Genomic DNA, 23,955 nt, shown 5'->3' with positions numbered 1-23,955 from the left:
TTACTAAACGTACGCCTAAAATTAGTATCAAAGATAATGTTTTAATTATGGTCTAATTAGGGATTGGCGTTGATAAGGCACTAATATTGGCTGTAAAATTCTGCTTATTAAAACAAACAAAAAAACTAAAACTAAAAACTAAATTGTAACTGCTGCTGAGTGCCAAGACTTTGAAGTCACTTCCGGTTCCCCCTTCGATTTAGACATAGTGGTAGCGTCCAAAAGGGCGCGATTCTCCAAACTGCGTTTGTTGTCTGTCAAACAACTACTGGTAAGCTGAATTTTGTTAATTTTATGCTTATGTCATTAGCCAAGATATTGTACAAACACTGTACACGTTAAGTGTCCATTTGTCTTGTTGGATATTTATGTTTCGCTTGTTAACTTTGTTAGTAAAGTCATTGTTAGCCATGTAAATCACACAATTTTAGCTTGAAACATTTCTCTCATTTTAGCTCAAAGCGATGAGAAGTGGATATAAAAGATAATGAGACAGTTATGTATGTAAGGACGAATTGTTTGATACAGTGACCAGTAAGTGTATTTTACTAATAGTTATCTCGTAATTTACTGTCTGTTGTTGTTGTTATTGTACATAATATAAAGGCAATTGACTGGTATTCTCAGGTCTACATCAAAATGAATGAAGAGAACGTTGAGGAGGTGAAGTTGCTGGAAGACCACATTGAGCGTCTTCAGGCAGAAGTTGCAAACCTGCAACGGCAAAGGCAGACCCACAAAGGCCTAATTTTCCATTTCAGTGAAACAATGCAACATGCCTTGTAGGTTTTTTACGTCACTTCTTTTTTCTTCATAAGAAATTGATAAACAAACCCAAGCATGAAAAGTGTTGTCTCGACAGGTCACATGTGTGTGGACGGACGCAACAAGAAACTGCAGAGGAGGTGTTGTCCAGTCTTAAGGAGGAGGTGAAGCACCTGGAGGAAGATCTGCAGCGCCAGAGCCAGATGAATGGCATCGATATAAACAGCTGCACTGTGGGCTTAGTGCAAGGAAGTAATGAAAATCTGATTTTAAAGAACAATTAAATGATAAATCAACTGTTGGCGTGAACAGTATAATGTTTACATTAATGACCACACCAACTGCCAACTGTTATTGACTTAAATAGCGCGGTGGCACAGGGCTCGCTCGGTTTAACACAAGTGAAGTTCTGACAGTGTTTTTGTTTTTTTGTGTCTTTTTAGGTAGTACTAAGTTGGTCCAGCAGATGTGTGTCTCTGGTCGTTGCTCAGAGTTGGAGTTCCAGGTTGAGTTTCAGCTCTCGGAGGTCAAGGTGAGTCGTCCTAAGGCCATAGTGTGTATATCATAATAATAATAATAATAATCGAGGCTTAAATCAGGGTTTTATGCTGCTGATTCCGATACAAACCATGGCTTTTAGCAAAAACCCAAGTGGGTCAGTGATAAAGACTTTAGACCAGGGTCCCCAACCTTTTTTTACACCACAGACTGGTGTGATTTGGGTCTTTTTTTTCACGGACCGGCAATGTCTTGCAGAAAAATACAGCAAATATAAAATAACACGACGCAAATGTTAAGTGCAGGGAAAATATAAGTCTGAGTTTGTTTTGTTGAGACTAGATGGTCCCATCTAGGTGTGTTCGAACCATCGATTCCTAAAGTTCATGTTCAGGTTCGTTCGTAAACATCACAACACTAAGGCACGATTGGAACTGTACATGAAGTGCTTTACACACACTGTAAACCTTGCAATGCTACCAGCACACGGTGCTCTCAGCGTCGTTAGTCACTCAGAAAGTGCTTTTAGTAGTCATTCTAGATTTGATCAAACTTACTTAAGATTTGTCAGATCAAATTCTCGACCATAGTGAGGATAAGTGGCATAGAAAATGGATGAATGGAAAATGTAGCTGCATTTTTTTGTGGCTCAGTTAAAACAAAAAAAACGTGTGACACTCCAACACAAAGAAACTGAACTCTGATTGGACAAATAAATCTAAGATACACATTCATTCATTCATTTTCTCCTCACGAGGGTCGCGGGGGGTGCTGGAGCCTATCCCAGCTTGGGCGTAAGGCGGGGTACACCCTGGACTGGTGGCCAGCCAATCACAGGGCACATATAGACAAACAACCATTCACACTCACATTCATACCTATGGACAATTTGGAGTCGCCAATTAACCTAGCATGTTTTTGGAATGTGGGAGGAAACCGGAGTACCCGGAGAAAACCCACGCATGCACGGGGAGAACATGCAAACTCCACACAGAGATGACCAAGGGTGGGATTGAACCCTGGTCTCCTAGCTGTGAGGTCTGTGCGCTAACCCATAGACCACCGTGCCGCCCTAAGATACACATACTGGGAGTAAATTACAAATTGATGAATAAATACGGGCTGCACAGTGGTCGAGTGGTTAGTGCGCAGACCTCTCGCCTGAAGACAACTGGGATAGGCTCCAGCACCCATGCAACACTTGTGAGGATAAGTGGTACAAAAATGAACGAATGAATGAATAAATACTACAATTGAAGTTTTAAATGTTGGCCGACCATCAGATTTTCAATTCACATTACATATTCCGTCCAAGAGGGGGCAGCAGAGGATTACACGCATTAACATCAAGTAATGACTTCAGCAGCTGACCTCAGCCTCACATGCTGTAATACTTGAGAGCAAATAAAAATGATAACACTCACTGTAAAATTATATTGCACAAAAAAGTAGAATTTCATCCGTTTTCCATTTCTGAGCACCGTGACCTATGCACTGGTTTCGAGAACATCTGCTTCACTTGCCTCGTCCTCGAGTCTGCTTCATAACAGATGCATTATCAATTTCTTCCAAAGCTTAAGCCTGTTTTGATAAGAAGATAAATTACGGTCCTGTGCAACATGGAAAAGTGCCGTTAATTTTTTTTAAACTCGCCTTCTCTTTCTATCCTTTTTATTACAGCTTTGAATCACATTTTGTCGGAGTTTTTTTTTGCCACATTATGATGGATCTTTCAGTAACCTCAATGTTTTGTTAGTAATTTAACCAACGCTTTTCTCCCACAACACATTAAAAAAACTTGTCTAGAGGAAGAGTTCAATGTTTGGAGGAACATTTGTGTGTTTTATTTCTTCATGAGGATGAAACAAGACTCTTCAAATTTCCAAAAACAATACGCCTGATAATAAAATAATAATGGCAACAATTTGAACAGATTACTTCTATATCCGACGGGGGGAAAAAAAATTCAAACTCCAAACAAATCAGAGGTCAACCAAGTTTACGGAACAGATGTTGGGTTTCGCTGTATATATGTTGTATTTAATGTTTATTTGTATTGCAGGAAGGTGAGAAATCAGAGAGGACCATCAACAGCCTGAACGTGGTGATGGATGCCAGGGACCTTCAGAACTTCAGCAGCTTCGTCTCTGGGTGAGCGTTGTGTTTCTTCACTTCCTGCTTGCAGAGTTCTGCCTCATTCAAACGATCCAGGCATGAAAGCCGGAGGGGAGATCCAGCCTGGAGATGAGCAAGGTGTATTTCAAGGTCGCGCTTTCACCACCTCAAGGCTCGTGACAGCCCCCGTGAGCGTTTCAGCAAGTCATAGCAGATGTGTGAAAGTTGTATGCGCCTCTGATTCTGAGGCCAAGCCACATCTGGACTGTGTGGTTCGAGTCTGCAAAATCTGGAAAACAACACATGGAAAAAAATACTGTGGCTAATGACTGTGACACAAAGCTGCGTTCTCCAAATGTGTAAGAGACTTTTATATATCGATCTTTCATGAACCAAGCTAGGTTTAGTCACGGTATTAATAAGCCGAGCTGGTGATTTAGTGATGTGGTGCATTTTGGAAACGGTTTACTCATGAGCCTCGAGAGGAGTGCTCGTGTCTAATGGAGGTTTGGGGCCAAGTGAACCATAAACCAGTGTTTTTCAACCTTTTTTGAGCCACGGCATGTTTTTGTTTTTTTTTTTACATTGGAAAACATCACTAAGTCTATAGGAGGAACGAGCTAGGTCAGGGGTGGGCAAACTACGGCCCGGGGGCCACATCCGGCCCGCCAAGTGTTTGAATACGGCCCGTCCGTTCTTTCCAAAGTATTTCATTTGAACTCAACATACGAACTGGCATCATGGCTTGAGCCAACCTTTTGATGGTTTTATCAATTTTGTTATTTGATGTGGTCTGTTGTTTGCAAAGTGCTCCTGAAAAAAGGGACACAAGCATAATGATGATAATAATAATAATAATAAATTTTAAAATATTTAAATATAAAATATTTAAATATAAATATAAAATAATAAATAATAATAGCAGATTGCATGACACTTTTACAGATACAATAATACCAGGTGGACTGTTACGTGTAAAATATATAGTCTGCCCCCCCCCCCCCCCCCCCCCCCCCCCGTTTTGTTAAATCAATGCGGCCCGCGAGTCAAAAAGTTTGCCCACCCCTGAGCTCGGTGTTGCCACACCGACCGATATTACAGTAAACCTCGGATATATCGGATTCGGATATATCGGAAATTCGCTCACAACGGACAGATAAAAAAGAACCGATTTTTCTGTAATGCATTTCCAATAAAAATTCATTGCATATATCGGATTTTTTATAACGGATTTCGCCTATTTCGGACAAAATCTCCAGTCCCGTTCCAATGCATTTCCATTAAATTTCCCTCGCATATATCGGATGGCCGCATCGTGGCGCTCCGATTCGCCGAATCGTGACAGGCCGCTATACGACGTCATTTGCAGCGTTTGCAGCGTTGCCTGCGCGTCCAGGTACATTGGAAACATAGTCAAGGAAGTGCCTTTTTATAACGGATAAAATCCCATTTACGCATATACCGGATATAAATCCGATATATGCGTAAAACGGACATTTTCCAGTATACGCATATAACGGATTTCGCTTATATCGGACAAAACCAGTGGGGACAATTGAATCCGATATATCCGAGGTTTACTGTACGTATATATTCATTCGGATTGGCACTATTCTTTCGGAATGAGGCGTATACAAAGGTTAAATTCTTTCCGTTTTGAGCAAATAAACCAAATGCAATTGGAATATTTGGGTCCACGTATACGCAGATATTGACATAATATTTGCAAATGATGATTAATAAATTAATTATAAAAAGTGATATTGGATAATTCCTCACGGCACACCTGACAATTTCTCAAAAATCACTGCCATAAACCATATGCACCCCCCGGCCTATAGTTGAAGAAAGTCAGATGTATCCTGTCAGTTTTGTTTTTTTTTCCAAACTGATACAGCGAAGCCAAAACTGGTCTGAAGTCACAGCAGCACATACTGTACCAAGCCCCTCACAGGCTGGCACCGTCATGCGGCGAGAATTCAGAGATGGCAGAGTCTTACGTTGTTATTTGCAGTTTAAATTACCCCAGATCCACAACAGACTGGCAAAGAGCTCACCCTTTTTTTATTAGTGCAATTTTTGCACTGGAACGTATTTGCGTTAACACCGTGTATGTTTGAACTGCTCCTAGAGTAAAGACACAAAGTGTCAAATCAAATCAATTGCAACTTGCGAGACCTCGCCACTTAAATAAAACAGCAATGAGCCATGGCACTCTCTCCAGCCATTATATGGAAGCCATGTTTCCATCAGCTCTACACGGTGGAATAACAATCTGTGGAAACTTCACCCAGTCGCCGTCTAGCCCCAGGCCCCCATGGAAAAATTCAGGAAAGTCTTGAGCGGTATTTGTTTTCAAGCTCAATCCAAACAGACATAAACAAATAATTTTGACGGTGTCCGTGTCGATTTACAGTCTTACACGTAGTTGATTTGCACCGTAATTGTACCGTGATGCTTTTGTTGAATAAACTGTTTAACTTTAAGTCACAACACAATTTGCTTGTGTGTTGTGTTTTTTCCACAAAGAGCAGACCTGCCACTATGTACATCAGGGGTCTCAAACTCAATTTACTTGGGGGCCACTGGAGCTAGGGTCTGGACGAGACTGGGCCGCATCGGGTTTTCAAAAAAAAAAACAAAAAAAAACGCATTTATTAAAAACAGAAAAATTAATAAACTTTGCTTTGGTTTTGATTTTCTACAAGAAAAGCTCTGATAAAACATTCCACTGTTCTCAAATATCTTACTTTTTCTACACAAAATAAGATGAAAAATAAATAAATAAATCAAGAATAAAGAAAATCAATCAATCAGTAATAAATAAATAAATAACTATAATAATAATAAAACGGCAAATAATAAAAACTTAAGAAACCACACATAGTTGGTGGGTAGACAAATTATTTTTTTCAGATTAAAATGAACAAAGCATTATTAGAGCCCTGTAGACATGACAAAACACGACTATAGTCACATTTATACTCTTTATTTACAACATATTGCGCAACTGCAGGGTCTTGAGACACATGCTAACTCGCAAACTAGAGAGCTAGCGACCCTAAACGGTAGCCTTCAAGTTATTTCCTTTCAACTTAAATAGCCAAAAACCACTTACCACTTCCACACGGATAGGGAGGATAATTATTAACAGTTATTTAACCTTTAACATGAACATTAATCAAACGTAATATTTTTTTCTGGGTACATGATACCATACAGAATCCATATCAAACTAACATTAAACTTTCATATCAAGGCGGGGGCCTCAAACCCCTGATGTACACATTTTATGTACACTGCATGCATTTTGATCTTTGAATGCAGTTCAATACTTTAAGGTGCTTTAAGGTATGTATTTTGTTACTGGTTTCTTTGCATAGTGTGGCATGCAATTCCCAAAAATGTTGACCGTTGATGCTGGTTTTGGTCAACTATGCGTGTATATGTGCGAAACAACTCAAAGGGTAACCAGCTCCATTACTCAAGTATTTTTTAAATTTCTTCATGAATGGCTGATCCCTATCTCTATCTCTTAGTGTACTGTCCCTGAACTCAACAAATCTACATATATTGATATTTGCAACTAATATTGACATACCTTTTCAGGGTGGAGGAGAGCGGAGATCTACTGTGTTTCTTCAGGACTCTCAGGACTTTCTCAGACCGGATCGATGAACGCCGCCAGACCTTCCAGCACTTTCAGGTACGTGGAGACACAGCTGCATCGGAACTAGACTCGTCACTAGTGGCCTCATGTCTACATTTGTCATGCTATCGTGACACCTAACTGAATTTGGGCTGCTACTGTGTGTGCTACATGACACGCAGATGTAGTACAACAAGGATGATCAAGGACAAGCGTCCTTCCGGCATCGCACTTTAACATCCTTCATTGCTTCAAAGGGGAGACCAGATGTCTCCTCAGTCACCGGGTGTTCTCTCGGGCCAAATGTGAGCATTGGAGGCTGTAAATCGTTCACTTGTGTTTGACTCTAATGGCTTTGACCCTCATCTCTCAGTGTGTGTGTGTGTGTGGGGGGGGGTTCTTTAGGGCTTTAGCACCAAAATAGGTAGATCCCAATGACATGCATTGTTAGCCAGCTTATACTAACTTGTTTTGTATTGATGGAATGCACAGACAAGGGAAATAAATATGTGTAAGGATTGTGAATGATGGGCAAAATCCCATCAATCCTCCATCCATATTACATGTGTTAGCATTCACAGTAGCCACGCCACAGCTAACGGTCTGTGCCCATGAGACAACTTTTCTCTTAAATGAAATGTATCATCACATTTTAATCACGCGAGATCTTGTGACATCCATCATAATTACAGATATTTAGTGACATGCAGGGGTGTCCAATGTCCGGCTGGGGGACATAGCTTGTTTTTTTTTTTTTATAGACTTGCAGCTTAGAATAGATATTGTTAGATGCAAGGTATAGAGAGATCCAACGGAACAATATTTTTAGGAAAATTATGTCTCACAAAATCTCATTAGTGTCACTGGACCTCATTTCAATGAGCATTAAATGATTAGGTGCACTTTTCTGCAACACATGAATATAAGGAGTCAAAGTTGAATAAAATATTTTATTTAGGCTTGGACAGGTAGTAAAATAATAAAGATTTACTTTGACATTACCGATACTGTATAGCAGTGGTTCCCAAACTTTTTTTTGTCCATTCACGATGGCTATGGTTTAAGTCTGTACATTAATTTAATACAAAATTCAAGGGGAAACTTTAACAACCACGGTAAAGCAGTATCCGAAGTGCAAAAATACATACAGTAAAACCAATGATAAAGCCTAATTTTTGGAGGGAATCCCCACTTGCAGTGACAGGTTTTCACCACTGCGTTGTGTGGGCATTGGATCACCAATATAAATGAAATCTTCAAGATTCAACACTCTTAATGCGCAAAAGAATCATCAAACTTACTTATTTGTTCATATGATGCACGCAGAGCAATGAACAACTTCATGCTCGGTCTCTTTGCGCACTGAGGCGTTCAGTTGCACTTGTAATTGTGAGTGTTAGACGTGTTATTTTTATTCATTCATTCATTTTCTACCTCTTATCCTCACAAGGGTCGCCTATCCTAGCTGTCTTCGGGATAGAGGCGGGGTACACCCTGGACTGGTCGCCAGACAAACAACCATTCACACTCACATTTCATTTTTATTCACTAATTACAATTGGCATAGCCCTCTTTGGAAACTTGGGCTGTAAAGTATGTGCATATTTTATACAATGGATCCTTTTTTTTAGATTGAGGGGCTGGTAATCATTATTGTTTGGTATGGCTCCACAGATGAGGCAACAGTAAAAACACAGAAAAAAATTAATTTGTAAAAGTAATATGGAGCCACCTATGTTTACGTACTGGGAATGAAAAGACAGATTAACACATATTTTCCGTATACTTGTTTGCATGATGTCTTGTTTTATTTAGCTGTACTTGCATTTTGCAAAGGCTTTTAGCTTTGTAACTATCGTCCTGTAATGTGTGTGCATGCGTGAGCGTGTTGGGGATGTGGTGTTCTATCATTACATGACACAGACAGTGGAGCATTAAGCCATTAAAAGCATTAAAGCTACAAAAGCTGGAAAAGAATCCGTCTTGTGTGTTGCAAAATGACCACAACACAAGTGAAGCAGCCACAGTTTCACAGTAACACACATGGTGGTTGGCCTCCTAGCAGTTACAAACCACAAACATTTACAAGCATGTGGCCAGGCGCTGATGTGAAGTTCTCATGTGTGGTTGTTTTTTTTTCAGCTTAAAAAACATGTACGGATATTGTCATCATGTGTGTTAGTACTTCAAGATCGTAGTTTCCAATATTTGATTTGACAGAAGCTGTTAAATGAGCTACCAGAATATACAGTATATTCAATAGATATGTTTGTTCGGGGGCGGCACGGCGGACTAGTGGTTAGCGCGCAGACCTCACAGCTAGTAGACCAGGGTTCAATTCCACCCTCGGGCATCTCTGTGTGGAGTTTGCATGTTCTCCCCGTGCATGCGTGGGTTTTCTCCGGGTACTCCGGTTTCCTCCCACATTCCAAAAACATGCTAGGTTAATGGGCAACTCCAAATTGTCCATAGGTATGAATGTGAGTGTGAATGGTTGTTTGTCTATATGTGCCCTGTGATTGGCTGGCCACCAGTCCAGGGTGTACCTCGCCTCTCGCCCGAAGACAGCTGGGATAGGCTCCAGCACCCCCGCGACCCTTGTGAGGAAAAAGCGGTAGAAAATGAATGAATGAATGAATGAATGTTTGTTCGGTATGCCAAATTATCCTTAACATCAATACTGAAAAAGACGATATCATAGCATCATTGACCTTGACAGACCTTGTTTCCACTAAGTGATTTCTACTGCATTTTGTATGACAATGATTCTAAATGACAAATAAAAGAATATAACTAAAAAAAAAGATAAATTCAATTTTTTATTAAAATATAAAATAAAACAAAAAGGCATATCACATCCACATATTACTGTACAGTCACTATTCTATACACATTGGTAATCATTTATCACGGGGAGATTACAAAAAATGGATTAAATAATAGCAATAGAGTAATCTTTACATTCGATTAATGCGTTCCTACTTCAATTCAAGTGATGTTTATAAATTAAAGCTGTAAATGAAGCTTTGTGACAAAATACTGCCATTAGAGAGGTGACTGAAATAACTAATACTTCAAACGTACTCATCAGTGGTTAACTTATGAAACTATTTACTGCTACTTGTCGGGTTCATGAAAACTACTCCACTATTCTTTGACCAATTGTCAGACAGCACTACAGTAGAGGCCCTGTTACGGATGCTAAAGACAGTTATTACACAATAATAAATCCCTACAGTTGACTTGGTATTCTTCATCAGAATTCTACACTTTTTTTGTAATGTTGAGGTCCAGTCCCCCAAAACACTGAATTTTTCAGTAAAAACTGTTCCATTCACTGTGAAGGGATGACAGTAACGTTGCTGGTTCTTCATCGGTACCATCCGACAGGCAGTACTTGCAAACAAGTGAAACTGTCAGGGTACTTTGAGAGAATCACAGGGTTTCCATCCAGCCGGACCTCGCTGAGGCTAGGTCGAAGATAGTAGGTGTCATTGGACCTACAGAAGGTGTCTATGTTCACATCTGTGATATTGTTGTTCTGGTGGGAGGGGGAAAAGAATGAAGAATGAAACCATGGAAGTAAAAACTCTCCACACAAAAACAAACAAATCCAGAATAATCAATAGCAGAAAGGTCAGTAGTTTATGAAGTCAAGTGAGGCTTAGTTTTTAAAAAACAAAAAGGTCGATATGTACCTGTAGATGTAAGATCCGAACCTTCTCTGGGATCTGTGGAACTGCTTCCATCTCATTGTCGGCCAGGTATAAGTTGACCAGTCCGGTCAGTTTCTGTCAGATTATAAAAATTACATTATTCGGAATCACACAATTAACACCACTATGCCAAACGTTTGAAGACACTTTATCATGTTATTGAATGAGAAAGTCACTCCAAAACTTTTAGTAACTTCCTTGTTTAATCTATTTAAATTAAAACTTTTTACTGGAACAATTTCACAGGTACCCCTGGTTTGTCCGATCACAGTCCTTTTATTTGTGTTGGCAATTAAAAAAAAAAACAAGGTGATGATTAATTCGCACCTTAAAAGCTGTTGCTTTGACACCCTTGGTCTTCAGGAGGTTGTTGTTGGCGTTGAAGGATTTCAGTTTGGCAGGGAGTGCCGGGAGTTTGACTAGCCGGTTGTCAGCTAGCGACAGTTCCTCCAATAAAGTTAGCTTCGAGAACGCTCCGTCTTCAATCTCGGAGATCAGGTTCCCCGTCAGGTCAATCCTCCTCAGTGTCACTATAGAACCATGAGGAGGAAACATAACATTGGTCTTGCCATCCCATCATATTGTAATTGGCATTATCGTACTCGTTTTCTCTATTCTGGTGGCAAATAACTAATTGTATTGTATCGAAAACTGGTTAGAATCTGCTCTGCAGTAAAAGAACCGGACAAATAGTCCACTGAATAGACATCTGTGTGTTTTAGTGTAGACAGTTTTCAGCCTTACGAATGTCAGCAAAGTCCTTGGTCCTGATCTTCTTTATTTTGTTGAAGCGGGCATACAGATAAGCGGTTTCCTTAGGAAGGGTGGGAACAGAGGTCATGTCCGGGCTGACCTCTTCGCAGTACACTGAGCCAGTTAGACAGACGCACAGCAGACAGGTTGGCAGGTCTGGAACACAGTGGCAAGCACACAAACATCAGTCTAGTAAACGGTGAGGAAAAGTGGAAATTTAACAATTTCATCATCAAGCAGGATCATTGTCGTACAGTTTAGGGGTGCAGTTCCAAACAAAACAATGCTTATCAGCTTGGCAGACTTTATAAAGTATACTCTGCAAAAAGATCCATGGTTACCCTGGACTCCCATTTTTTGTCCTACCCAGTGTGAAACCATTCAACTTTAAAGTATTTGTTTCTGCTCTTTTTCAATCAAATTGCAATTCCAATACTATTATCAGGGGAGCTCGTATCCGATATCAACGTTTGTTCAACTATTTCTTCAAATATGTCGTAACTTTGTCGAGATTATTCAGAGAACTCATCGGTATCCTTCACTGTAGCTTCAGTTACTAATGAAGTTAGCCGCTTCTTGACCTTACCTGATTCATCTGCCACTGCCGGGATTGGGCTATCGTCTGCTTCATCAGCTGGAGGCAGTGCTCTCTGCAGAACACATTAAAGCCATATATTTTAATAAGTGGGATTGTTTTAGTAAACACTTAATTTAGTGTATGTATGACCTATCACTGTGTTTTTATACTTACAGCTTCTTTGCAGCGATAAGTTCCACAATAAACAATGATTGGTTGTTAGTTTTATTCATAAATGTTACTGAATATTTACAAAGTAATGACTAAACACATTTACCCACTTAATAGAATATATCAGCTACATGTAAAACACCATGGATTCCTATACAGTATCATAAAACTACCAGTGGCCTGCTCTTGTATTTTCAGTCATTAATCCCCTTAAATCAAATGTGCCAAACTCAAATTTTATGTGGCCTATTTGGAAAATACAGACCTCAACATACTTATAATGATCTGAATAATAAAGTCACTGTCAGTTTCAACTATTCCTGTAGATTTCTTCAACAGGAGTGACCACTGAATATGTGGCACTAATAGCTCAACCATAGTCACTAATGGTGCCAGATTTGGACTCAAAGTAACAATAGTTTAACTGTACACAACAAAAAATGACACCAATTTCAAATTATTACTGTACAAAATAACAACCTAAAGATGCATGAGTCGAAAATAATCATTTTAAGTACAACAAATCATACTGGGAATCACATAATCCTCCCATTCCACGGTTGCAAACTCTTCTTGTGGTGTTTTTGTGTTGATATAAAATACTGTAACTTTTGGCTGAACACTGTGAGAATGACGAAGAAAAGGTGTTTGGTCATCAATCACTTTCCAGAAAAAAAAACCAACCACGCCAAAACAATCATATTTATATAGCCGCCCACTTCTCCTGGCTCATCCAGTCAGCAATCAGGACACATTTGGGCGTGGCGTGGTCATGTGGGGCCCGCGACCTAAAGTCGGCTTTAAGTTTTGACACTCCTGCTTTAAAGGTTATAATCACGTCAGGCACTTTGGTTGTGTTCAGGTGTCTGTGGTTGATGTAAGCCTTCAGAGTGTTGAGTGAAGAAATGTTTGCCTTAAAAGGGGTGTATTGGCTAAATATTGGCTAAAATAATCACAGTCTGACCAAAAGTGTGTGAGAATATAACATTATAAGAAGACTTTTTTTTTTTTTTTTTGCTGAGAAACAATTGATCAAAATTAGATGATAATTGAATGACAGTATCACATTTGTGAGACTTGTGTAAAACAACAGCATATATAAGGATGTTGTAAGTAACACAAGTTCCTACCCTGGCCCTCGTCACTTTCCAATAGTTGCTGAAGAACCTGCTGAGGTCCCTTCCAGGTGATGATCCTGAGTCGTGATCAGAGCTCCTGGCTGAACATGTCCCCAGCCATAGCAGCACCAGCATGCTCGTTAGTATAAGCGCCTTCATGCTTTCCCCCCGAGCAAATGTGTCAGCGACACTAAAGTTCGCTATACGTTTGAGTTTGGGTCAGCAGATGCGCTCTGCTTCAAGCCCCTGTCGGGATGTGTCAAATGACGGTATTTAAAGGCTGAACCAGGAGCTTCCAGCACTCTAAAAGCAGAGTTTGTAGAGCTGAGTGCTTAACCCTTTCCTTGCCACGTATCATCTCGCTGCTGGAAGAAAGAGAGTCACTCCGTACTGAATGTATGGAATACAAACATTAGAAAACACGCACAGCTGATAGTCATCATGCAAGTATGTTGTATTAATAGAAAATGCTGAGGAAAGTTATGCTTTCATAATAATCGGGACCCTCACACAGACCAAGAGTGCTAATCGGAGTGGTGTGTAAATCACAGGTCATCATCAATTTATTAATAATCAATGACTATATGTTTGAACAGTTGCAAAACATTCTTTTTAATGGCAACGACAGCTGTCAATCTGGTATCTTTACATAATAATGATGGTTGTGAGAAAGAAGATGATGCTTTCACTGAATCTGGACAGTTCATGTCTCCGACCTTATACAGCTGCGCTTCTCAGTAAGTGTGGTTAAAGCATTTGTGCCAGCTCATATAATTTACATTATGCCAGAAGTCAATAGAAAAAAAAAACCTCATTACTGAATCTGGCAAAAAACTATGGGAAAACTTTCCATTGGCTGCACAAGAAAATTCCAATGATGAGACCCTGTCCTCGCAGTGTATTTAACAGCTGTTGACTTGTGGCTGCTTTTGGATTGGCTTCAGACTTCGTCAAACTTAGAGACATGTCGGGCTTCCCCGGAGCTCTTCTTTTTGTTGTCGCTGCTTGACAAGTTGCAGTCGGGGGGGGAAAAATGAGAGATGGTACTCTTCTATGTGAAAAAGCAGAGATGAGTTCAACAGCACAACACTTAAATAGAAAGCATGTGACCCTTTCAGGGCTCAAGAGGGACAGGAAAAAGGGGAGGGGGGGGGGGTTGCAGATTAAACACCCAAGGAACATGAGTCTACAGTGTTACAGGTGTGTTAGCAATTATGAACACCTTTTTAACTTTTATGACTCTAGGAAGAGGGTCCGGCAACTACAAAATGGTTTTACTGTCAAAAATTTTGTGTACATGATGGTTGGTCTCTTCGCAGAAAGACTAATTTTCCGGTGTACAGTCTCGATATTATCGATATTGTTGACATACTGTATCCATATTGTACTGAGCAGCCAGGAAAGAGGTGCATGTACTGCTTTTGTCGCATAGCAGATGGTTATCATCACACTCTTGGGCATCATTGACAACCTTTAGTCATTGAAATAGATTAAAAAAGGACTTAAAATTATACCTTCATTCATTTTTTCATTCATTTTCTACCGCTTATCCTCACAAGGGTCGCAGAGGGTGCTGGAGTCTATCCCAGCTGTCTTCGGGCGAGAGGCAGGGTACACCCTGGACTGGTGGCCAGCCAATCACAGGACACATATAGACGAACAACCATTCACACTCACATTCATAATTATTAGAGCCCTGTAGCCATGAAATAACACCCCTATAGTCACATTAACACTTTTATTACCCAATATTCATTCATTCATTTTTTTACCGCTTATCCTCACGAGGGTCGCGGGGGGTGCTGGAGTCTATCCCAGCTGTCTTTGAGCGAAAGGCTGGGTACACCCTGGACTGGTGGCCAGCCAATCACAGGGCACATATAGACAAACAACCATTCATACTCACATTCATACCTATGGACGATTTGGAGTCGCCAATTAACCTAGCATGTTTTTGGAATGTGCATGCAAACTCCACACAGAGATGGCCGAGGGAGGGATTGAACTGTGGTCTCCTAGCTGTGAGGTCTGCGCGCTAACCACTCGACCGCCGTGCAGCCCTTAATCACAAAGGCGCCTCAAAAGGGCTTCGAACTGATGTTGTGTTGTTTATTAACGCATAGTATAATTACTTAGAAATCTTACTTGTAGAATCTTGATCTTCTGAATTGAATTCTGGGTCACTGAGTTACTGTACGGTGGAGAAGCGGACCAAATAGTGCTATGGACAATTTGGAGTTGCCATTTAACCTAGCATTTTTTTGGAATGTGGGAGGATCAGTCACAATCAAAACAAGTGATTTCATCAGTTGGAATTAGCAGAATGGCGTTGGCGTATCCATAAATCAAGAATTTAGAGTACTAGTATTTCTTTGGATGATCTGGAAATTCCAGGGATGTCACGAGAAACCCAGTTGACGAGACGATACACGAGATTGGGTCCACGAAAATGAAAAGAGAACCGATTTTAAATTAACTTTAGGAAAAAGTACAGTGAAAAAATTTGACTGGAAAAAGTACTTTAAACTGTCTTTGGGCGAGAGGCGGGGTACACCCTGGGCCGGTGGCCAGCCAATCACAGGGCACATATAGACAAACAACCATTCACACTCACATTCATACCTATGGACGATTCGGAGTCGCTAATTAACCTAGCATGTTTTTGGAATGTGGGAGGAAACCGGAGTACACGGAGAAAACCCACGCATGCACGGGAAGAACATGCAAACTCCACACAGAGATGGCCGAGGGTGGGATTCCCTTTATACCTTGATTACCAAACTTTTTGGCTTGTAAAAAAAAAAAAAAAACCAAAAACCTAACCCATACATAATAATTTCAATACAATTATTAGGGTTACAGGGCGGCACGGTGGTCTAGGGGTTAGCGCGCAGACCTCACAGCTAGGAGACCAGGGTTCAATCCCACCCTCGGGCATCTCTGTGTGGAGTTTGCATGTTCTCCCCGTGTTTTCCGGTTTCCTCCCACATTCCAAAAACATGCTAGGTTAATTGGCGACTCCAAATTGTCCATAGGTATGAATGTGAGTGTGAATGGTTGTCCTCCCACATTCCAAAAACATGCTAGGTTAATTGGCGACTCCAAATTGTCCATAGGTATGAATGTGAGTGTGAATGGTTGTTTGTCTATATGTGCCCTGTGATTGGCTGGCGACCAGTCTAGGGTGTACCCCGCCTTACGCCCGAAGACAGCTGGGATAGGCTCCAGCACCCCCCCGACCCTCGTGAGAAAATGAATGAATGAATATTAGGGTTACACAATCTGTAGCAGACACGTTTTTCGGCTCAAAACCAGTCACGTTTGTTCAAATAATCACCAAGGTCATTATAGCGGAACAGTGAACTGGCCTTTAGAATGACAGGTGTAGGCGGTGCTACAGTATGTAGTGACAGATTGAATCCAGCCGAGACCATAAAACATTTGTCCGTGAAATCTTTCCACATCCAAAGTCGATACGCCTGCATAGGAGCTTTCCACATCGCGGACCACCTGGCTTGGCATAGCAGAGCCTGGGGTGTGCTTGATGACTGCCGTGATGTATTAACCCTCCACAGAGCCACCTGCCAACGCTCAGTGGCTACCGACTGACAGTTTTATGTTTGCTCCGAGACTTGTTATGTAATATGCTTGCTTTTACGATTACTATTAAGACCTCAGTGTGTTATATGAAACACTTGTCAAATGCCGTTGTCAACATCTGACTTGATAGATATCGACATTCTTTTTTGCAACATGGAGGACACAAAATATTGTTTTTATTATGAGAACATCTGTGTTAAGCCTTGTCAAATACCGATTCTTGTGAAACATTTTAGGCAGTTTTAATATTGGAAGACCATATTCTTCTTTTACTGAGTTACTGAGTGTCAACATTTTGGAAAATAAGGGGTCAAGCATAATGCAAATGTGCAATATTTCCATCACTGCCTCTGTTACTACCTCAATCATATTTATTTATTTAACAACCCAATACAATACACTCATATGTGACTTTACTCATTTGTATACACCAGTCATTATTTGCACTATGACCCATTGATCATTGCACTAAAATTAATATATCTGCTCCTGCATATGATCCTGTGCAATACTATGTGTATATTTTGGATATCTTGGATATATCTTGTATATATCTTGTTAAATTGTCTTTTTTACTCTACTTTATATACTTTTTTGTTTTTTAAACTTGACTACTGCACTGAAAGGAGAAGCTCTCCAATTTCGTTGTACATCTTGTATAATGACAATAAAGGCCATTCCAATTATTCACCATTAAAAGTGAGCCTGATTAGAGAAATGTTAATTTTTTCCATATTCAAGTAGTTCAGAGGCAATTTTCACATCTACCCGGATGTTGTAAGAATGACAATTGAGTTGGTCGGTTAACAATCAATTTTTTTACGAAAAAAAAGTGAGTGATGTGTACGTTAATTTAGGTATAATTTAGGTGTAAGATATCATACTTGTACATAACCAAAGAACCAACTGTATTGTAGCCAAATATAGTACTGAGCTGTCAGTGTGATTCTTTGCAAGATACCCAAATATGGAAATTAACTGGATCTATAATCCATCAATCTTTTTCATGAAGTGACATTGAAACAAATCACGGTTGCCTCAAAGGTAAACTTCAGCAGCTCGCTGACTGAGTAAATCAATAACTCTACTACTGTAAATGTAATATTTTAAGTCTTTTTGTCTTCCCGTATATGATGATGATTGATTTTCCTTGTGCTTAGCCGGTTCAACTAGTGGCATTCCATCTTGGAATTTAGTCCCCGGGGATTTAAGTGGACAGCTAAAGCAGAACAGCTGCATGTACCTCAAGGAAAATAACACTTATGGTATAAGAGAATTCCTTATGTTGGTATAGTCCAATTTGCGTATATAGTGGTAACAGTTGTGTGGATTACATTTTCTCAATCTTGGAGAAAATAATAGAAGTATAGCACAGATAATTTGTATATATATTATATTTATATCTTATATAGAGTGCATAAAAACATTTTCCTTAAAGAATATAATACTATTAACATTCAAAAATAATGGATATGCAACAAGAATGCATGTTCCTTCTGGCATGGATATAGGATGTAGTTTATTCCATTGACAAGTTTCTTTTTTATTATTTCTTGCCTGTTGTGAATCATATCACTATGATGAAGTATTTGAGGGTTACTGTAGAACTGCCGCTGGAAACGTCTGCAGCATGGTTCCTGCTATCAGAGCTAGATTCAGAGCAGATGTTGGAGAGGAAGACTGTGATTCAGTTCTGCTGTTGCACATGAAGCTTTGGAGGAACCAAAAACGGTCTTGGTGCACAATTTGATGTCGGTCCTGAAAGCGAGATCCTAAACAATTCCTTCCAATTCAGACATCCTTTGCTGCTTTTATTTACATTTAAGGTTTTTTTTTTTCATGTTTAATTTGTACTTTTGTCTCTTTTGTTGGTATTACATAAGTGATCCGAAATATAAAATTGCTTTCAGCTATTCGGTAAATGTTTTTTTTCCCTCTGAAGCTAGCAGGAAACCCGCAAGCCTTGGAGCTTAAGTATCTTTAAGTATAGTTTGAGTTTGTTTTCTACTGTGCGTCTTCTTCAGGCTGCATCAGACACCATTAAACTCAGCTGTGGTCAATTAAACAAGATCTTTGGTTCATGTCATGTTGTGGACATCTCAGGGTCTGCTCCTTGTGCGTAGCTGCTGACTGTTTATTGTAAAGACCATTTCATGGTTGTCATCTGGAAGTCCTTATCTTAGCATGAGGTATACTATCAGCTCTTCCCACCAAAGGTCCTTAGCAATTATAGAGAGGCTTTTCTACTAGCTTCCATTGGAATGTATTGGTGACTTGTTTTATGTCGCTTTTGGAGTTTGAAATTGGGACAGAAAATGAGCTAGAATTCCTTAAAACATACTTCCATTCCCAGACACTTGTAGATAGAATTTGGAAAATAAAGTTTAGATGTGATCCTACTGCTTTGGTGACTAGAAAGCATTTCAAGCCAAAATTTTATGAGAAGCAAAAGCTTGTTAACTTGTGGAATTGGATAAAACGTTCAAACAGTCTGATGTTTAAAGTCGTCTTGTGTAATAAAACCATGTCTAATGAGATTTTGATCATATCTATAAAGTGTGTTGTCTTGATGATATTCTGTGTTAGTAGCAAAGAGTCCAGCACTGATTAAATTGTCAACTGAGTTTCGAGGCTTTTGGACTAAATCAGTAAAACGCATATGGAGAATATTAGTGACTGACTTGTCTGTACTGCTTGCTAGTATTGGATAGTCGATGACTGCTGTGTGATGACTATACTGTAATTCACAGAAAAACCCTAAGGAATGTTTTGCTTTTGGCAAAAATAGTGATTAATGCTGGCTTTGACTCCATTACTATGCTAAGATTTCATAGGCAAGTTAGTTTGTACTCGTGAACTGTGGTAAATATTGTTCCAGTCCATTTCGAAAGGCTGTGATATTGTACGTTTATAAATGTATAAGTCATTTATATTTTCCGAAAATCATGTCTACCCATTACACTGCAAAAAAAAAATGGCAAAAGTTGGCAAAATTATAAAAAGGGGACAACCTTGGTTGTCAGAATACCAGCCTTTCAGTAGTACCAATATATGTGAACTGCAGTTCCAAAAACATGCTAGGTTAATTGGCGACTCCAAATTGTCCATAGGTATGAATGTGAGTGTGAATGGTTGTTTGTCTATATGTGCCCTGTGATTGGCTGGCGACCAGTCCAGGGTGTACCCTGCCTCTCGCCCGAAGACAGCTGGGATAGGCTCCAGCACCCCCGCGACCCTTGTGAGGAAAAGCGGTAGAAAATGAATGAATGAATGAATGTCTACCCATTACACTGCAAAAAAAATGGCAAAAGTTGGCAAAATTATAAGAAATGGGACAACCTAGGTTGTCAGAATACCAGCCTTTCAGTAGTACCAATATATGTGAACTTCCATGATTTTCGACACTAAAAAAAACAGAACCCATGTATTTTTAAATTGATCACTGTGATTCCAACATCTTTTTGTAAAGAAAGAATGTAAACTGCAGTTCCGAAAACATGCTAGGTTAATTGACGACTCCAAATTGTCCATAGGTATGAATGTGAGTGTGAATGGTTGTTTGTCTATATGTGCCCTGTGATTGGCTGGCAACGGCAATGCCATCCATATGTACCACAAGATCAGTAACATAGTTTATGTGCAATATTGTACGATAAACAAGACTGTGTACGAGAAGAAAGGCAGTCATACATAAACGGAGGTTCCACTGTACTTTATATTTTATTATACGCTCATGAGCTTAGGAGTCATAATAACTGCCCGCTCGTGCCCAGCCACGTGAAATCCTTCAATAAGTCTGATATATCAATTCAACCAAGTGTGTTTTTTTTTTTTTTAACCACACTGGTATGGTATTTTTTTATTAAACCCTAAAAGTGTATGTATGTTGACTTTTTCTTCAGTTAAATCACGCATGTCCTGTGGTAAGGTAGGCCTGTCTCGTGCCTGCCCGCTACATTGACAGTTCATCTGTGTCGTTGTTTGCGGTTGGACTCAATGTGTTTTTCATGTGCGGAGAACAGGGGGGAGTTCTGGGAACTTCCCATGTTAATGTAATTAAGTCTGTTTTAATAGGACACCATTGCGGTCTCACATATTTGTCGCCGTGCTAATTTGCGATGAGCACAGCTGCTGCCTCTTCCGTTGTAGACTTCATTTGGAGAAAATGTCTTTTTTATTGAATTTCTCTTGAAAACTTTCTGCCTTAAAGATCTTAAAGAAGTGTGTGTGCTAGGAAATTAAAGGGAAACTTTTCTGCTAGCTTAAAAATAGACAATACGAGATCTTTTGAGAATAATGGTTTAATAAAACTTGCTTCTGGACAAAATAACTCAGGGGTCGGCAACCTTTAGTATGAAAAGAGACATTTTACCCACTTGCTCACTTAGGAAAAATAACCTGAAGCCGCAAAACATAGTATTTTTATAACAACATTGGAGGGAATTTGGGGGTATCAAAGTAGTTCAGATAAGAAAAGACAAGTTGGAGTACTCTTGCTAGTATTGGAGATAAACTTACATAAATTTATGTGTAAGCTTACCTGATTTGTTTACTCTGGCGCAAACAAGTTCCCATGCCGCAGTTTTTAAATGATCTCTAATGTATTTTTTTTAGAATTGTCAAATAGCTCTGGGAAAGTATTACTTATTTTAACTAGATAGCATCATGTCTGCTCATCCAATCACCAGTCAGAACTCAGCCAAGATGCATTCATGGTCTCACACAAAGTTGGATTTTTGTAACTCATTTAAAAAGACGTACGTTTTCCCCACTCGGGTGTTTAAAAAATATTCAAGCATTGCAAAGGGAGCCACAACAAAAAGGCTGATGAGCCACAGGTTGCTGACCCCTGGTCTAATTTCTACAAAGTGTAATGTCATGATATGGGGTCTGCGAGGGTGAAGCCATCTTAAAATCCTCCCAGACACGCAAGGCTGTTCAGTCTGATCCTGTGAAGGACTTGTTCTGGAGACAAGAACGCCTCTAGCCTTGAACATGTAATAAATAAATACTTGTGTATATACTATGTGTAATTTGAACTAATATTATTACAATCAAATAGAACATTTTAAAACTGCAATAACAAAACATATTTTAATGACACCTAGTTTGTTAGCGTTCTATTTATATAGCCTAACTTAATTGTTTGCCCACCGGCGGTGCTTTTGATTTGTCAGTCCATGAAATAAATATTTGTGTGGTTTGTATTACATTTCTGAAATAGACAGTCGTAATGACTAATAATTGAAACTTTTAAGACCAAAACGTTCCAGTTGGCTTGAGGCATTCCGGTCACATATGGTCTTAATTGTGCCTATTTGACAAATTTGGATGATCCTAGTTGCAAGTACTGTCAATCTACAGTTACTCACATGCTGTCATCATATATAGGCAGTTTTTTCCATTCCATATCCAAGCAGCAGTTGGCTGGTCAAAGTCAAGACACATGAAATGTATTAGCTATGTACAGGGAGTATATCTAAATAAACTTTGTTGTTAGGCTGAGCCACAGGCCAAGACAACAAACAATCATCTGTAATAATTATCTCCAAGTAAAAAAAAATCTTTTATTTGTCTTTACACAACCCAAATAGTTGTGAAAGACCATTCTCTCACGTTCTGGATGCTGGCTCAGCTTTTATTGGGTCACCAAATATGCTTCAACGCAGCAGAGCAAGAGGCTTGAAGGATCTTGTTGCTCAAAACCCTGGGAGGCCATATTTGTGGTATAATGCGAGTTTGTTGGCCTCGTCAAATGGGAATATTATGCAACAAAGTCAGGTGATGAAGCTCACTTTTGAAACATAGTGCCGTTGCTCTAATATTTTGAGAGAAGTCAGATAAGGTGATACATGATTGCGTTTAAGTAATGTCCAACTAGCAGGTAGTCCGGTGGTGAAAATGTGTATGATTTGGTTGTGTCTAAAATATAGCTGAGTTATTCCGCTAAAGAAAACTTAAATGGAGAGAGACCTTGCATAATATGTATTCCAGTTGGATGCACTAGATTTACAATTGTTTTGTGCGCATTTCATCTCTACATCATGTCTTAATTAAATCTGTCAAGTTTGGTGATTGACATGATTGGACATATTACTTTAGACCAGGGGTCTCAAACTCAATTTACTTGGGGGGCCACTGGAGCTCGGGTCTGGGTGAGACTGGGTGGCATCAGGTTTTCCAAAAAAAAAAAAAAAACGCATTTATTAAAAACAAGAAAATTTAAAAAAACTTCGCTTTGGTTCCAATTTTCTACAAGAAAAGCTCTGATAAAACATTCCACTGTTCTCAAATATCTTACTTTTTATTTTTCTACACCAAAAAAATTAAAAATAAATAAACAAATCAAGAATAAAGAAAATCAATCAATCAGTAATAAATAAATAAATATAATAATAATAATAAACCGGCAAATAATAAAAACTTAAGAAATCACATATAGTTGGTGGGTAGACAAATTATTTTTTTTCAGATTAAAATTAACAAAGCCTTATTAGAGCCCTGTGGACATGACAAAACACGACTATAGTCACATTTATACTCTTTTTTTTTTTTTTATTTACAACATATTGCGCAACTGCAGGGTCTTGAGACACATGCTAACTCGCAAACTAGGGAGCTAGCGACCTCAACGGTAGCCTTCAAGTTATTTCCTTTAAACTTAAATAGCCAAAAACTTACCACTTCCACACGGATTGGGAGGATAACTATTAACAGTTATTTAACCTTTAACATGAACATTAATCAAACGTAATAATTTTTTTCTGGGTACATGATACCATACAGCATCCATATCAAACTTGCGCGGGCCGCACTAACATTAAACTTTCATATCAAGGCGGGGGCCTCAAACTAGTGTCCTGCGGGCCACATTTGGCCCGCGGGCTGCGTGTTTGAGACCCCTGCTTTAGACACTTTAGTCTAGCGAGGTCAACTACACTTCATTCGAGTACATAATAAAATTAATGTGATGCCCAGTGAGATATATTACGG

At 39.4% G+C, this 23,955-nt stretch overlaps 2 protein-coding genes across 3 annotated transcripts in view; one reads left to right on the top strand and one right to left on the bottom strand.

The window, feature by feature from the left end:
- Positions 1-196: 196 nt before the first annotated feature.
- The window catches only part of cenpp (centromere protein P), a 63,034-nt gene continuing 39,275 nt past the window's right edge, over positions 197-23,955 (top strand). Inside the window, exons 1-7 of one of the 2 annotated variants that reach the window (XM_058054637.1) lie at positions 216-271; positions 456-534; positions 628-782; positions 863-1,017; positions 1,209-1,297; positions 3,326-3,414; positions 6,988-7,084. In XM_058054637.1, coding sequence (XP_057910620.1) covers positions 640-782; positions 863-1,017; positions 1,209-1,297; positions 3,326-3,414; positions 6,988-7,084 — 573 coding nt within the window. In that variant the 5' untranslated portion in view covers positions 216-271; positions 456-534; positions 628-639. Of the gene's footprint in view, positions 272-455; positions 535-627; positions 783-862; positions 1,018-1,208; positions 1,298-3,325; positions 3,415-6,987; positions 7,085-23,955 lie in introns of both variants that reach the window. The other variant, XM_058054636.1, reaches the window with a different exon arrangement.
- On the bottom strand, positions 9,880-13,626 carry ogna (osteoglycin, paralog a). Its single transcript, XM_058054639.1, has 6 exons — positions 13,375-13,626; positions 12,083-12,146; positions 11,488-11,652; positions 11,071-11,273; positions 10,726-10,818; positions 9,880-10,568 (listed from the first exon to the last, which is right to left on the bottom strand). Exons 1-6 carry the CDS (start codon positions 13,519-13,521, stop codon positions 10,398-10,400), a joined length of 843 nt encoding a protein of 280 aa, XP_057910622.1. The 5' UTR covers positions 13,522-13,626; the 3' UTR covers positions 9,880-10,397.

This window comes from Doryrhamphus excisus, chromosome 18 (assembly GCF_030265055.1).
Source record: "Doryrhamphus excisus isolate RoL2022-K1 chromosome 18, RoL_Dexc_1.0, whole genome shotgun sequence".
Classification (NCBI taxonomy): Eukaryota; Metazoa; Chordata; class Actinopteri; order Syngnathiformes; family Syngnathidae; genus Doryrhamphus; species Doryrhamphus excisus.
The sequence above is the reverse complement of the archived record's forward strand: the minus strand, read 5'-3'. Positions and strand labels throughout refer to the sequence as shown.